The following is a 14,605-nucleotide window of genomic DNA, read 5'->3' on the forward strand; positions in this document are numbered from 1 at the left end:
GTATGTAGTTTTATTCGCCTGCTAAGCTACGTTTCCCACCTAAGTTTGGTGACGTCTGAACCTCGGAGTTTTGCCGGAAGCTTGGAGCTTGGGCCAGGCTGCAGTGTTGAGGGACGCGCCAAGGTTCGCGCGCGAATGGTACTTGTGGCATGCCGTAGCGGTACCTTGTCAGTCGTCATTCTGGCCGCTTCTCTTGAGCATACGCCTTCACATCTTACCTTTTCCACGAATCTCCACGAATCTGGACGCTGTTACTTTCCCTATCTAACACCTACGTTCTTTCACCCTTCCGATCCGCACTTCCCTCAACCTCAGGTTCTTCGCCACAATGGTAAGAGCCACCCCACCACATGTAAACTCCGCAACTGACCTTCGACAGTTCAACCCCGGTTTCTACGACGAGGACGATCCGATGGCCATGTATCAGCAGCTCCGCCGCGGCGGTGCACCCCGACGCTTCGATGAATACTTCCGGTGCTACCCCATCGCTATGCTTCCCGGTCCGGATCGCGAGGATGCGAACCATGGCGGCAAAGTGTTCCTTCCGCCGAGCGCTCTGGACAAGCTCACAAGGTTGCACATTACGTACCCTATGCTCTTCGAACTCATAAATGGTGCAAAAGACGGAAGGAAAACGCATGCTGGTGTGCTGGAGTTTATAGCGGAGGAGGGCAAGATCTATCTGCCTTATTGGGTATGATTCCCAGAGTTTCGACGGCAAAGCTTACATGTACTAATTATTACCACAGCTGATGCAGACGCTACTATTGGAGCCTGGCGACTTAATCCAGGTCAAATCCACAGATCTGCCTCTGGGCACCTTCATCAAGCTACAGCCACAAGACTCTTCCTTTCTCGAGATCTCAGACCCTAAGGCGGTGTTGGAGAATGCGTTTAGAAATTTCTCATGCCTCACCAAAGGCGACGTCTTCACCTTCGCCTACAACGACAACCAGTACGCCATCGAGGTCCTCGAGACGAAGCCACCACACGCCAGCAACGCAATATGTACCCTCGAAACGGATCTGTCAGTCGACTTTGCACCACCAGTAGGTTACGAGGAGCCCAAGCGGGCGAGCGGAACGAGCACACCGCGCAGCGGCAAGGGCGTCATGGCAGGTAAAGGAGGAACACTACATTCGCACGGTACCATGGCACAGGCTATAAACTACGCCGCCATCGCTCCCTCGGCGACAACTGCAGCCGCTGGCGCGAAAGCAACGTCATCGAATTTTTTGACGTCAGGCCACAAGCTGAACTCTAAGAAAGGCAGCAAGGCGCCTACCCCTCAGGCCTCCACACCCGTCGCGGGCCAGTCGACTAATGCTCCACCACCAACGGTTCGACGGACGAACGGTCCCCAACCGCTTCGGTTACCGCCGGGAAAGCTGTTCTTTGGGTATGAGGTCAAGCCGGTGAAGGGCAAAGAGGGTGATGAGAAGAAGGATGAGTCGAAGCACTTCGAAGGATCAGGTCAGACGCTCCGGAAAAAGAAAGACAACAAATAGTTTGAATTAGAAGTGCATGATGGGGTGAAGTAGCGATCATCAGACGCTTTAATTCTCTGGCTGTTTGAGCATTGCTAAAGCATTGGGGTGGCGCAGGAACAGGATTAGGCATATGGGCGTGTGGCGTTTGATATCAGAGCCATCATGGCCTTGTAACGCAATACCAATTCAGAACATGAAGATTATTTGTCACAATTCTTGTTTTTATCTGTAGCAAACATTACTAACACTTCAGGCATAGTGTGATTGACTCTCGTCCACACCAACCTATCTTCACGGTCACGGACATGCACGTTAAAAGAGGTCAAATATACGATAACGTGATTGCTGGCTATCGCGTTCCTGTTCGCAATGCACTTGCTAAAGGTATGTCTTCTCCCAGCCTCGGTAGAACATGTCCTCATTCAACCCAGATGAAACATGCATACCCACATGTCTACCAATGCATGCTGTAGCCGTCCTTGGGTGCGCTGCTCCACGTAGCATTAAACGCACATTCCAAGATTCGCGGACTCATAGACCACTCAAATCTCCGACTCTTCAGCCTTGATGGCACCGCCCAGGTCGTTGCTCGGGGGCTCATCATCAGCGGCCTTGCCTTTCTTGCCCTTCTTGGCTGGGGTGCTGGGAGCAACGTCACCATCGGCTGCGCGCTTCTTCTTGGGCGTACCAGCAGCCTTGACAGCCGGCTTGCCGTCTGGAGTAGGCCAACCGTGTTCCTCGTACAGGGCACGATGCTCGATGCGGATCTTGTTGGCACGTTGCTTGATAGCGTTCGCGGAAGTGCCTATGTGTAATGTTATTAAGGTGAACGCGAAGTTGGGCACGGGGATACAATTACCCTTGAAAGCATGTTCTGCAAGACGCTCGGTGTCTTCCTTGGAGAAGCTGGTGGTTCCAATCATGAAGAGGAAGAGCTAAGTGTGGTCAGTCTGGTGACGCTGTGGGGCGTGCGTAGGGAGGTACCTTGCGCTCATTCTCGGGTGTCCAGGAGAACTGAAGGTGATTAGCATTTCTTATACGTGTAATTAATGGAACGGTCGAACTTTGTCGCCCTCGCCCTCGCTGGCGTCGCCCTTCTTGAGAGGCATCTTAGTCGAAATCGGGTTGCAGAGGGGATTGCGAGTGTGAGTACGAGGTGAGAAGGTTGCGAACGCGGGTGCTTGCGTTGTGGATTTGGGTATTGCTGTGGAGACGTGTTGGAGGTGGAAGGAATGAAGTCGGGTGGGGAGCGGGTAAATAGTCTGAGCTGTTGTCCAGGACACAGTGAGTCGTTGCCGTAGTGAAGGTGACTTATCTGGCAGCATAGACAAAGCACGCCATCTCTAAGATTGCTGGTGAGTGAACGAAGCAAGTTAAGTGATATGAGAGTGAGAGATGAATTCCTGTTCGCTTGGCAACCCATGTCCAAGGACGTGTCGACTATGGCAAGCTCTCCGTTGTCGCGCTACTTCACGTACTTGTGATACTCCACAAACCCAAACGCTTGTTGCCCCGTCAAGCTGACCATCTTTCAAGCCACGGTTCGCAGATGAGTTTCTTAGATCTCGTCCTCTTCCTCCTTCTTCACCTCACCAAGATCATTGCTAGGAGCCTCGTTCTCCACCATCTTTTCCCTCTTGCCCTTCTTCACAGGCGTAGTAGCGCCGTCCTCTCCATCAGATGCGCGCTTCTTGCCCCTAGCTGTAATCTTGTTGGGTGTCTCCTTGGATCGGTCCTCGCCGGTAAGCGCACCATTGCCTATGCCAGCGAAGCCGTATTCCTCTGCGAGCTTGTTCTTCTCAATGCGCAGGCGGGAGTACCGGATCTTGATGCCGTTCATGTTAGTGCCTGTTCACCATTAGAGAATTGAATAAAATAGGCAATAAGGAGGGAGACGTGCCGGGAAAATGCTCCAGGAGCTTCTCGAATTCAGCAGTGGAGACGGTTGCGAATGGGTGGGTGAAGAGGAGGAGCTGCGGTGGTTAGGTACGTGATGTGATCTGGAAGGGAGTAGATGCACCTTGCGCTCGTTCTCCGCGGTCCAAGAGAACTGTGTGAATGTTAGCAAGTGTGGAGTTTCGTTGAGGGGTCGCGTACTTTTCCGCCCTCCTTCCTAGCCCTGACGCCAGTACTGCCGTCGGCCTTTGCAGAGGCCGTATTCTTCGGGGGCATGATCGTGATGCTGACGTTTGAGTTGCAGGTGTTCGATGAGAGACAGTTGGGACGAGGTGTTTGTGTTGCGGGTGGATGGCGGAGTTGAAGTGTGGTGGAGGTGAGAGGAAGAAGAGCGGAGCTGGTATATCAGCAGGTGCCTTGTTATGTCTCTGGATTGCCGTTTGTTGTCGAGATGACGGTGATTGAGTATCCTGGTGAAGGTGAGTCTTTCGGTTGCCCTGGTAGCGTAGACAAACGCGCCATCTGAGATCGCAGGTAATGGACGCAAAGATTAGGGTCTACTCGAGTGAGATACTGATACAATATGCGTGAGAAAAAGAAATATTTAAACATTACTTACCTATTCTTTGCGGACCTTAGGATAGCACAAGGTGCAACAGATCTAGGATCAATTCACACTGAGTCATTTCTAAAGGCAAGGTCGACTGAATTGCGTTCTGTATTGTTTTCACCAGGGGTTGTATGTAGATTGTCTCGTTCCATGGCACTGGTCAGTGTCGGCCTATAATTCTCCACGAATTTTGTAGCGATTCTCGTTGTGCGTGATGTAAATGATGAGTTATGTAGTAATTTCGCATTTGAAGAAGCTGCCCTGAGGACCCTAATTGTACAGAATCGAAGAAGGATATTGTGGCTATCTGACTCTTTGCCGGCAGGGTACAAGGGATTCTCCATTTGTCTGGAGGAGTTCAGGTAAGACTGACGAGAGCTCCAGGAAGAATGCCGTGCATATGTGCGATGTTGCTTACGGCATCTAGAGGCTCGGCGTGTGCGGGCTGCAGTCAGTCATTGGTCGCTCTTGCCTACATTGGAATGTCGTGTGCTCGCTGTTGAATGTGCTCGTCATGGGATGCCATTGGCTCGAACTTTGCTTCCGAAGGATCATTTGAACGGCGACATATATCAACAAGCTCTTGGTTCCAAGGCGTATTGCACGTATCCTATACTTAGGGCTCGGTGATCGTGGAAACATGCGGTAGCGTGGGCGAGCTGAAAGATGCGATTTCCTAAGGCTGAAAATGTGGGTCCCGGCTGCGGCCTACCCCGACGTCGATCCATCTGCCTCACCTTTAGGAATTGCTCGGATGCTTGGTACGCCCAATCGCATCAAGCATTCGATGTCGTGTTCGACCGACCACGTCTTTCGAAGGAGAGCTGAAACAACTTCCGCTCGTTCGGAGTCGGCGCATGGGTCGCCGTCTGGGTCTGACAGAAGCCGAGCCCTATCATCATCACTTGGAAGGGCTAATATTCGGTGCTAACCGTTGCTGACAGGCCTTTTCTATAAATTCCAATGTACTGGCTGACGACTGTTGGACCCTTGTCGCCCTTATTTCACCTGGGGCCAAGTCATATGTCCATCCCACAAATCGTATCTTCACCAACATCGCACTGCCACACGGTTGCCTAATCCAGACATATGAACCTATGCGAAGGATCTAGCGACGACCCGTTGCTTGCTTCGTAAGACCCTCGCGTGGTGTGGGAACTTTTCCTTGCCACCTACTGCGGTCCTCCGTGGTTCACGCGGCCAATGGCTGTGTCTCATAGCCCTATGTACATATCCTAAGTCATGGAGAGGGACGCCCTAACGACTATATCGACCCTCGCACTGATAGTTGTTCCAGTCAAAGGTCAAAGTTATGCCTCCTTGTCTGACATGGCCCCAAGTCATGGACTCTTCGAGCCATGGCAGAGTTGCTCCATCACATATACTGCACGACGTGTCCTTATCCCTTAATCTTTCCGCAGATCCCTTTGTTGCATCTCCTTTTTGTTACTTCAAGTAACCATCGAGAGATAGCCACCACAAAACGTCGCCGTTTCACCAGAACTATCGAATCTCTATACCAAACCTAATCCTTCTCGTACGCCCGGTACCATTGTACCAGACATGTGTCTCCGGTTAATCGAAAAGTTCCCAGTCTGTGGATGTACCTATCATGTCCACGCAGTTGATGCGTGCTCCAATTACGGACGGCATCCGGTAACGGACAAGGTCGTCTATGTTGGGTTCGCATGTCAACAGCACGGAGGCGGCAAGTGAACTATTACGTTTGGTCAACATGTCTTTCCAATTATAACGCTTGATGGTGGCTTGTTGCGTCGTTCGAAGACGCACTTTGACGCTCTTCCACAAGGTCGGAAGGATCGGACACATGTGCTACTATCTGGACTTCAAGATAGTCCGGTCGAAGCAGCCATCCAGTAAGCGCCGTAAGAGGATTTCAAAGTGATTCTTCTCAGGCAACGACTATCGAGAGTCATCAACACGTTTGGCGTAGTTACTGGTACACGCGCAAGCACGGACTTCGTGAATCGAAGTAACTTTGGTACGTCAAATTACCAAATGTACCTATGTATGCGCGGAAGCGCGTGCTCTTCGGGCCACATTCCCCACAGAGAACTAATAGCTTTCTGACAGATATCTTGTGTTTCCTACCAGTATTATTCTACAATCAAGCAAGCAGTTTCCGTTGCGGACGGGAGTCGTTTGCGGTCTGTCGGGATGCCTTGTGGGACAACACTCCCGTGCTCGGGAACCCATGCGCTGGTACGTTGCAAGCAGTCATCAAGAAGTAACACTGACAATATCTTGTAGAACTTGTAACCTCTTTGTGATAAACGTCACCACTCGACTGGCATTCGCTGCGATAGATTGAATCACTTATCCGATGTTCCGCTTCGACTGACGATCTTTGCCCCGGTGTGGCGAATGTTTGGTCCCGAACCTAGATCCTAGTCGCACAATCGCCCCGATTAAATGCAGACTAGGCTGGGGCGGTACCACTCGAACTCGAACCAAACGCAGGAAAACGTCATTGGGATGAATCTGGTGACTTTGGGGACTACGAGCGTCATGCGTCCGCATATCTGCGAGGCTCTGCTCCGCTTTCGACCATCGTGCCTGGCTAATGCCCGGCTAACAGGACCACTTTTAGGCCACCGTAGGATTCATTGAGCCGCGAGACTGGGGGCACAAAGGTTGGCATGGTACGCCCAGAAACACTATATAGAACGGCCTGCCCTTCGATGTGAGCCACTTCACCCTTGCTTCACCAGCAACCACCTCACAGAAAACACCTTTCCGTCCCCAAGAATCTTCAATTGACCCCATTCCTCACGCTTTCGATTCATTTTCCAAACCCGTCATGCTCTTCACATCCGTCTGTACAGCTTTTCTAGGTGCCGCACACCTGGCCAGTGGAACTCCAGTACAATCGGAGGCTGGTATCCTCACCACACGGCAGATTGACACGACACACCCTACCTGCGTTCAAGGCCTTGTCACACCATTCAACAAAACCGATGTCGAATCTTTGCGAACATGGTTCCTTCAACAAACTCCAGATAGTAACGACTTCATCGGAGCTGGTGGCTGGTACACGTGGGAGCTGGGCAGCGTGAGAGTGAGTTTCCACAATGCATGCATGTCGTAGGAGGTTTGGCTAATCTGAGCATAATGATTAGATTTGCATCTTTAACACCAACCCCAATGGTACGACAGATGTGGAGGTCAACCACAAGGCGCATGCAACATGTTTGGAGCAGGCTCGCGACACCTGCTGCTCGCCGACCGCTGACCAATGGTGAGTTCCGACAGTATGTGGAATAGTACAATAGTCTGATTGTATTATAGTCGGGCGGGACGAGCGCCAGAGTATGCTGTCAATGGTGCCTTGCTTGGTTGCCGTGTCAGTAACGCGGCGACTAAGTGTGGCTAGACTGGTCTCGCATCAGTTTGAAGTGAGATGAACACGCAGGATGAACGCAGTGAGACTTTCGACGGCGCTTAATGGTAATGGAGGCCTATCAGCGCGATGGCTGGACTATGCTTGATGATATTTACGACATTTTATACGGCCTGTTATGTACCATAGTCAGCAAAAGCAACTTCGATCCTTTTGCAAATGTATAGTCTTGTGATGCATAACGTACGAATTTTTCTCTGTCTTGTGTAAGATTAGCTGAAGATGAACGCTTTGGCTGGCGAGAATGTCGTGAAGTGTGGCACCCCGCCACCGCGCACAAACGTGGGTCTGTTGTGGCTTGGCGCACCTGCCTCGCAACAAAATTGTTCCTTCCCGCTCTAGCGCGCTAAGAAAATATTCGATTCTCCATCGCGACTGCAGGCAAGAGCTACTGATCACAGTGCTAACGACGACTTCCTAACGATACAATGGCGCTCGTTAGACCTGATTCCGCACCCGACTACACAATCAAGCCAGAGGCTGCTGCTGCTCCCATTGACACCAGCGACTGGCCACTGCTGCTCAAAAATTACAGCGACTGTATGCAGCTCCTGCAATAGCTTCAATCCACGCAACTAACTTTGCGCAGTGCTCGTCCGAACCGCGCATTTTACTCCTATCCCCGCAGGGTGCTCGCCACACGCTCGTGACCTGAAGCAATATGTTAGCTCAGGTGTTATTAACCTTGACAAGCCGTCGAACCCCTCCTCCCACGAGGTTGTAGCTTGGATCAAGCGCATCTTAAGGTACTAAGCCCAAAGCCTTAATGGTAGTTCTAGGGTTAACAGAACGACAGGGTGGAGAAGACTGGTCACAGCGGTACTCTCGATCCCAAGGTCACTGGCTGCCTCATCGTCTGCATCGATCGCGCGACTCGTCTGGTGAAGTCTCAGCAGGGAGCCGGAAAGGAGTATGTTTGCGTTATACGCTTGCACGACAAGCTCCCCGGTGGCGAGGCTCAATTTGCTCGCGCTCTGGAGACCCTCACCGGTGCCCTCTTCCAGCGACCGCCGCTCATCTCCGCTGTTAAGCGCCAGCTCCGTATCCGCACTATCCACGAGAGCAAGCTGTACGAGTTCGACAATGAGAGGCAGCTTGGTGTGTTCTGGGTGAGCTGCGAAGCAGGAACTTACATCCGTACGCTATGTGTGCATTTGGGTCTGCTTTTGGGTGTTGGTGCACATATGCAGGAGCTGCGCCGTGTGAGGTCTGGAGCTATGGACGAGGGCAAGGACATGGTAACGCTGCACGACGTTATGGATGCGCAGTGGATGCAGGACAACAACCGCGACGAGGAATATCTGCGCTACGTGATCTCGCCACTGGAGACTTTGTTGACCAGCTACAAGCGCATTGTTGTCAAGGACAGCTCGGTCAACGCCATCTGCTATGGTGCCAAGCTCATGATTCCTGGACTCCTTCGCTTCGAGAAGGGCATTGAGCTTCACGAGGAAATCGTTCTCATGACCACCAAGGGTGAAGCTATTGCTCTCGCCTATGCGCAGATGTCTGCTGTAGAGATGTCTTCCTGCGACCACGGTGTTGTTGCACGCATCAAGCGTGTCATCATGGAGCGCGATTTGTACCCACGACGATGGGGCTTGGGTCCTGTTGCGACCGAGAAGAAGAAGATGAAGGAGAACGGTACCCTTGACGTAAGTACATCTCTACATACGCGCCTAAAACAGCGACTAATAGGTTATAGAAATTTGGCCGTACCAACGAGAAGACGCCTACTACGTGGACCACCAACTACAAGGACTATGACCAGCAGAACCAAGGATCCGCCGATGTTACTATGGGTGAGACCACTACTACCAGCGAGGTCCTTGCAGCTCCTCCTGTCCCGCCAACGGGCCTGGACGCCGATGGAGAGGCTGAGGCCGAAGCTGAGGTTGCCAAGAGCAAGAAGCGTAAGAGCCGTGGTGATGAAGACGAGACTACCGAAGACAAGGCTGCTCGCAAGGCCGCAAAGAAGGCGAAGAAGGAGGCGAAGGAGCTCAAAAAGGCCGAAAAGGCTAAGAGGAAATCCAAGGGCGGCGATGAATCTGAAGATTCCGACTAACCGTTTGAATAAACGTGGATCGATCTTTTTTGACATATCAAAAGTACGCGACCGATTCGGCGATTGCGAGCCTACAGTCTCAACCAAGAGCTTGCTAGCCTATCATCTTACCGGTCCTGGGGTAATGCCAGGTTTTCAAAGTCTTTGGCAGCTGCCGCACTGTGGCTCTGCAAGCGCATGTAAAACTTGTCAGGATACCTCGACTTTTCACTGCTTTGTAGCATACGACAGCGTGTCGACATCGGCGTTATGGGTTACCTGGTGGAGTTCGGAGCATTGCGGTTAGTTGGGCAGCAGGGATGTTGGCAAAGTGCGAGAACGTCAAAGGCCATCCAACGAAGCTTGATGCAGAGTCTCGAACGTGGATCCGTCAGTTTCGAAGATCTATATAGTAAACGTTAACAATTGTGAAAGTTCCGCTAATCAATACGTGCCCAATTGATGTACATGCTCGTGACTGAAGCTTCTCGAAGCTTCTCCTACGCACGGGCTAGCTCTGACGTCTGCGCGGAAGGCGCACTGACCGCCCAAACGGTGGGGAGATACCCAATGCAAGCAATAAAGCACACCGCAACCTCCTGCACCACCCTAGACCAAGTTTTCAGACACGAACACGACACACATTGCTCGATCCTTAGCTGCACAATAATTTCAAAATGGTCAAAGAGACTAAGCTCTACGATTCGTTAGGTAAGTCTTCTTGCGTGCTGCCCCTCTGCTCTCTGCAGCTTCCCAGCCTTTCTGCACTGCACCTAGCCAACCGCATACAGCGCTTGCTAACATGCACACTTAGGCATATCAAGTTCCGCGACGCAAGATGAGATCAAGAAAGCATACCGAAAAGCAGCACTGAAATGGCACCCTGACAAGAACAAGGACAATCCGTCTGCTTCCGAGAAGTTCAAAGGTGAGAGCGCAATCTTCATATCTACAATGCACGCATGAGCTAACATTATGGCAGAGGTGTCCCAGGCCTACGAAATCCTATCCGACCCCGAAAAGCGCAAGACGTATGACCAGTTCGGCCTCGAATTCCTACTGCGAGGCGGGGCTCCCCCGCCAGAGGGCGGCGCAGGCTTCGAGGGCGGCAATCCGTTCGAAGGAGCTGGTGGTGGCGGTGGCTTCCCCTTCACATCTGCGGGCGGCATGCCCGGCGGCACGCGGACGTTCCACTTCAACACTGGCGGTGGAGGTGGCGGCCCGGGCGGTTTCCATTTTTCGAACGCCGAAAACATATTCGCCGAGTTTATGCGCGGACAAGGAGGGGGCATGTTCGACGACGACGACGGCGGCTTCGGTGGCTTCGGCATGGGAGGCATGCCTGGAGGACTGGGTGGAGGCTCGAAGAGGAGAGGCCCTGGTGGGTCGAGATTTGAGGGTGGGAGAAGAGCGCCGGCGCCGGAAGTCACGGTCGTGGAGAAGGCTTTGCCGGTGTCGCTTGAGGAGTTGTTCAATGGTACGACGAAGAAGATGAAGATCAAGCGTAAGACGTACGATCAGGCAACTGGAAAACAGAGCACGCAGGATCGGATTCTCGAAGTGCCGATCAAGATGGGCTTGAAGGCTGGCAGCAAGATCAAGTTTTCGGATGTTGGCGATCAGGTCGAGGGCGGCACGCAGGATTTGCACTTCCTTGTGTCAGAGGTAAGTCAATCCATATTCCAGTCTTCTAGGGATTAAGCTAACATCAAGCAGAAAGCTCATCCCCTTTTCACCCGCGAAGGGGACGACGTCAAGCATATTATCGAGCTTGACCTCAAAGAAGCTCTAACGGGCTGGCAACGAACCGTCCAAACCATCGACGGTAAACAAGTCGCAGTTCGCAGTGGCGGTCCCACAGGTCCCGACTTCACGGAGCGCTTCCCTAGCCTTGGCATGCCTAAGAGCAAGAAGCCGAACGAGCGCGGTGACTTCGTCATTGGCGTGCGCATTAAGTTCCCTAAGTCGCTCACTGCACAACAAAAAGAGCAGCTCAAGCAAATACTGTGAGCGATGCACGCGGTTTCATCTAATCATATGACCACGTACATACAGCCAGCGTGCCGACGCAAGCATGTCGATGAAGCACCTGTCAGACCAGTCCGCATACTCATTTTCCATTAACAGTTCATGGGCAATTTAGGCTAGGCGCTCGGGTTGAGCGAAGGGCGTTCGGGCGGATTATTTCACTTCGGTGTTCTACCACGCGGGAGGCTTGTCTTCCATTCTCTGCACAAACTTTTCTGAATATTTACCCGTTTTGGTCGGAGGAGGAGAAAGAAGGTGGAGCAGATGAATGAATGTGAACACGAAGCGATGCGCTGGATTAGTTGACATAGCCAGCTAAGACGATTTATGATATCAATAAGTGCGCTTATGAGTGAAACGCGTGTGAGAATACACGGCTTTGCTTAGTGTTGAGAAAGGTCGAGAAATGCGTGAATTCATGTGGCATAGCCAGGGCACTTGGAGATTGGTGTAAGATATAGAGAGCGGATCTGGTACACAAGAGAGCTTGTGTTCCTTCGAAAGAAATTTATGCATGTTTAAGCAGTAGGCTTGAGGAACGAATAGCTGGCGGATGAGTCTCTATAGTAGGGGAGCATTTGCGATCATTCTGATGAAAAAGCGGGAAGGTGTTCATAATAATATGATCTTGTAGAAAATTGTACAGCAAAAGACGTGAACATTGCAGCTAATGATTTCACGTGGTATCCCGTTGATAGATTGTGAAACGGTCCAGGATGCTGAATAGTATTAATCAGCAGTGTGACGCTTGGTGGTAATCAGCCCCTGAGGTACGATGCACGAAGGATGAAGGAGATTTTGGACTTCTTTAGTAGGATCTCTGCCGGCACAAAATCAAGGTCGACTATAAGATTGCTTGCGGGAACAGGTTAGCAAATAATACCCAAGTACGCCGTTGTTGCGGAAATTGAATAACATAAAAGGGAGCCAGCAGGTACTGTAGCTTGTTGTGCAATGCTCCACATCATCTGATGGCAGAAGGCGGCGCAATCGAGGTGTGTTCGCAAAAATGGCCAGACGAGCCGACATGACGAGGTTCCAAGCGATTCTCTGCGATCAAAAATCGTGTTGGCGGCATCTTCGAAGTAGTCTTTCGGCCTCCGAACAGTGGTATTACTGCTATCGTGATGTTCAGACTCGTTGTAATCCCACGTCCGCCCGAATTCTCCACGACAGACACAAGTTCGCGAGAACCAGGCATCTCCGATCATATGCTTTAGTAGAGCATGATATCCGGAAGGTTTGTTCCATATGTAAATTTCTCCTAGAGTGCGCCAAGTACCTGTTTGTTCCGTAGGTCCTGGCAACTTCTCTGATTTTTCCAAGGCATGGTTAGACTCAGTCAATCGGGAAAGAACTGCTAAGCCCTATGTAGAGTTAGCTTCGGCTACATGCTCTACCAATTCACGATGGGTGACTTGGCACATGACTCATCCCGCATCATTGTAATACGAGAAAACCGAGACAGTGGGCGAATCATGATGCAGTATTTCTCGCAAGGGAGCACACACTCTGTCAACAATCCACCTAGCTGAGGAAGGTACAAATGGAATCTCAGACCCCTCCAGAAGTATAAAGACTTCAAGGTAGGAAGAACGATCGATCATTCGATGTTCAGTACATAGCGAAAAGTTGCACCAGTAGTACTCTGCACGGAATATATCTAGGAAGAGTGCATTTCGCATCTACACCACTAAAACAACTTCACGATGTCCCCCAACCACGACCTAAGGACCGAACGCGGCCTCTCCGCCTACCTGGCCTCCCAATCCATCTCCCACACCTCCGCCACCCTTCTCACCGGCGGCACCGCAAATTACGTCTACCGTGTCACCTATCCCAGCGGCCAAACCACGATCTACAAACATGCAGCTCCTTACCTTCACTCCAACACGTCCTTCGCCTTCGATCCCAGCAGAATGGACTACGAAGACCGGATCCTCGAGCTCCTTCCACTGCTACTCAAAAACAAGTTACTTGACTCCAGTGTCCACGCTGTAGGCGTAAAAAGCTATGATTGCGATAAGAAATTGCTGGGTATTGAAGATGGTGGGAAGAGGCATCTAAAAGACGCATATACCGATCCCGCCCTCGACGTACCTTCCGTCGGCGCGTCCTTGGGCGCCTGGCTCGCCACGCTGCACGCCTCCACGGTTTTAACACCGTTATCGCTCGACTTTAATTCCCAAGATCTCGAGGAAAACAACAAAGTAGCAGTCAACGTCTACCGCCATTCCTACAAGAACCTCTCTACCGCCTTCGCAGACTTCACTGATCTTTCAAATGGAGATATCGAACTTGCGCAGCAGATCAACGACGAGTATGGGAGTCGGCTGGAGCACGACAACGAGTGCATCTGCCACGGGGATTTCTGGCCTGGTAACGTGATGGTAAAACCCCATTCTGTCTCCTCAGAAACAAAGGAGGAAGAGAGGCAGGGGAGAGTTGACCTCACGGTTGTCGACTGGGAAATGACGAGGAGGGGGACGAGCGCCACAGACTTAGCCCAGTTCTGTGCCGAGTCCTTCCTACTCGACCGCTTTTGCGGTAACCGCGGACTCCTCCCTGCCGTTTTGAATGCGTACCTCTCCCATCGCCTTTCCCTCTCATCTGCTCTTCCGTTCCCAGATAAAGAATGGTTCCGCCGACTCGCCATCCACTGGGGCGTCCACGTAGCCTTCTGGCCCACACGAGTCGAATGGACAGATCGTGCAGGTACTCAGGACCTTGTGGCGATTGGTAAGGAGGTGCTGAAAGCTGCTACCGAGAGTAAGTGGGACGTGCTCTTTGGAAGTACGAGTGAGGGATATGTTGATGTGCCGTGTGTTGGGTTACCGGTGTTTCGAGGGCTGGAAGAGAGGTTTACACCAGAGTTCTGAGACACTCTGGACGAGTACTGAAGAGCAAGCAGAGGAGAAGAAGAAAGCGCTGGATGAATGAACCTGCTATTGTGGGGGCGCCCTCGCCAGACGACGGAGGTGAGTATGAAGCTAATGCAATGTACACGAGAGAACAATAACCCCTGTTTGGACCCCAAATGCACCAACCTTACTCACCAAGCCGAAACCCTGCCTAGATGCAAGGACCCCCTTCCTATCTAACCTCACTCTAGGTTC

General features: G+C 51.7%; 6 protein-coding genes across 6 annotated transcripts; 4 read left to right on the forward strand and 2 right to left on the reverse strand.

Annotated features, from left to right (window-relative positions):
• Nucleotides 1-328: 328 nt before the first annotated feature.
• UFD1 (ubiquitin fusion degradation protein) lies at nucleotides 329-1,508 on the forward strand (the record flags this gene model as incomplete). Its single annotated transcript, XM_056214319.1, has 3 exons — nucleotides 329-331; nucleotides 380-694; nucleotides 750-1,508. The coding sequence occupies 3 exons, from the start codon at nucleotides 329-331 to the stop codon at nucleotides 1,506-1,508; spliced, it is 1,077 nt and encodes a 358-aa protein (XP_056071586.1).
• A 524-nt stretch (nucleotides 1,509-2,032) lies between these two features.
• Nucleotides 2,033-2,599, reverse strand: N0V89_005543 (uncharacterized protein; the record flags this gene model as incomplete). Its single annotated transcript, XM_056214320.1, has 3 exons — nucleotides 2,033-2,425; nucleotides 2,475-2,504; nucleotides 2,555-2,599. 3 exons carry the CDS (start codon nucleotides 2,597-2,599, stop codon nucleotides 2,033-2,035), a joined length of 468 nt encoding a protein of 155 aa, XP_056071587.1.
• A 449-nt stretch (nucleotides 2,600-3,048) lies between these two features.
• Nucleotides 3,049-3,662, reverse strand: N0V89_005544 (uncharacterized protein; the record flags this gene model as incomplete). The annotated part of the gene is made up of 3 exons (XM_056214321.1): nucleotides 3,049-3,338; nucleotides 3,387-3,540; nucleotides 3,588-3,662. 3 exons carry the CDS (start codon nucleotides 3,660-3,662, stop codon nucleotides 3,049-3,051), a joined length of 519 nt encoding a protein of 172 aa, XP_056071588.1.
• Nucleotides 3,663-7,845: 4,183 nt separating this feature from the next.
• Nucleotides 7,846-9,482, forward strand: CBF5 (centromere/microtubule-binding protein cbf5; the record flags this gene model as incomplete). The annotated part of the gene is made up of 4 exons (XM_056214322.1): nucleotides 7,846-7,957; nucleotides 8,007-8,163; nucleotides 8,214-9,072; nucleotides 9,123-9,482. The coding sequence occupies 4 exons, from the start codon at nucleotides 7,846-7,848 to the stop codon at nucleotides 9,480-9,482; spliced, it is 1,488 nt and encodes a 495-aa protein (XP_056071589.1).
• Nucleotides 9,483-10,138: 656 nt separating this feature from the next.
• On the forward strand, nucleotides 10,139-11,471 carry SIS1 (Molecular chaperone (DnaJ super); the record flags this gene model as incomplete). The annotated part of the gene is made up of 4 exons (XM_056214323.1): nucleotides 10,139-10,172; nucleotides 10,276-10,389; nucleotides 10,444-11,126; nucleotides 11,178-11,471. 4 exons carry the CDS (start codon nucleotides 10,139-10,141, stop codon nucleotides 11,469-11,471), a joined length of 1,125 nt encoding a protein of 374 aa, XP_056071590.1.
• A 1,727-nt stretch (nucleotides 11,472-13,198) lies between these two features.
• Nucleotides 13,199-14,368, forward strand: N0V89_005547 (uncharacterized protein; the record flags this gene model as incomplete). Its single annotated transcript, XM_056214324.1, has 1 exon — nucleotides 13,199-14,368. One exon carries the CDS (start codon nucleotides 13,199-13,201, stop codon nucleotides 14,366-14,368), a length of 1,170 nt encoding a protein of 389 aa, XP_056071591.1.
• Nucleotides 14,369-14,605: the final 237 nt, after the last annotated feature.

This window comes from Didymosphaeria variabile (genome assembly GCF_027946475.1).
Source record: "Didymosphaeria variabile strain IMI 356815 chromosome Unknown scaffold_4, whole genome shotgun sequence".
Taxonomy (NCBI): Eukaryota; Fungi; Ascomycota; class Dothideomycetes; order Pleosporales; family Didymosphaeriaceae; genus Didymosphaeria; species Didymosphaeria variabile.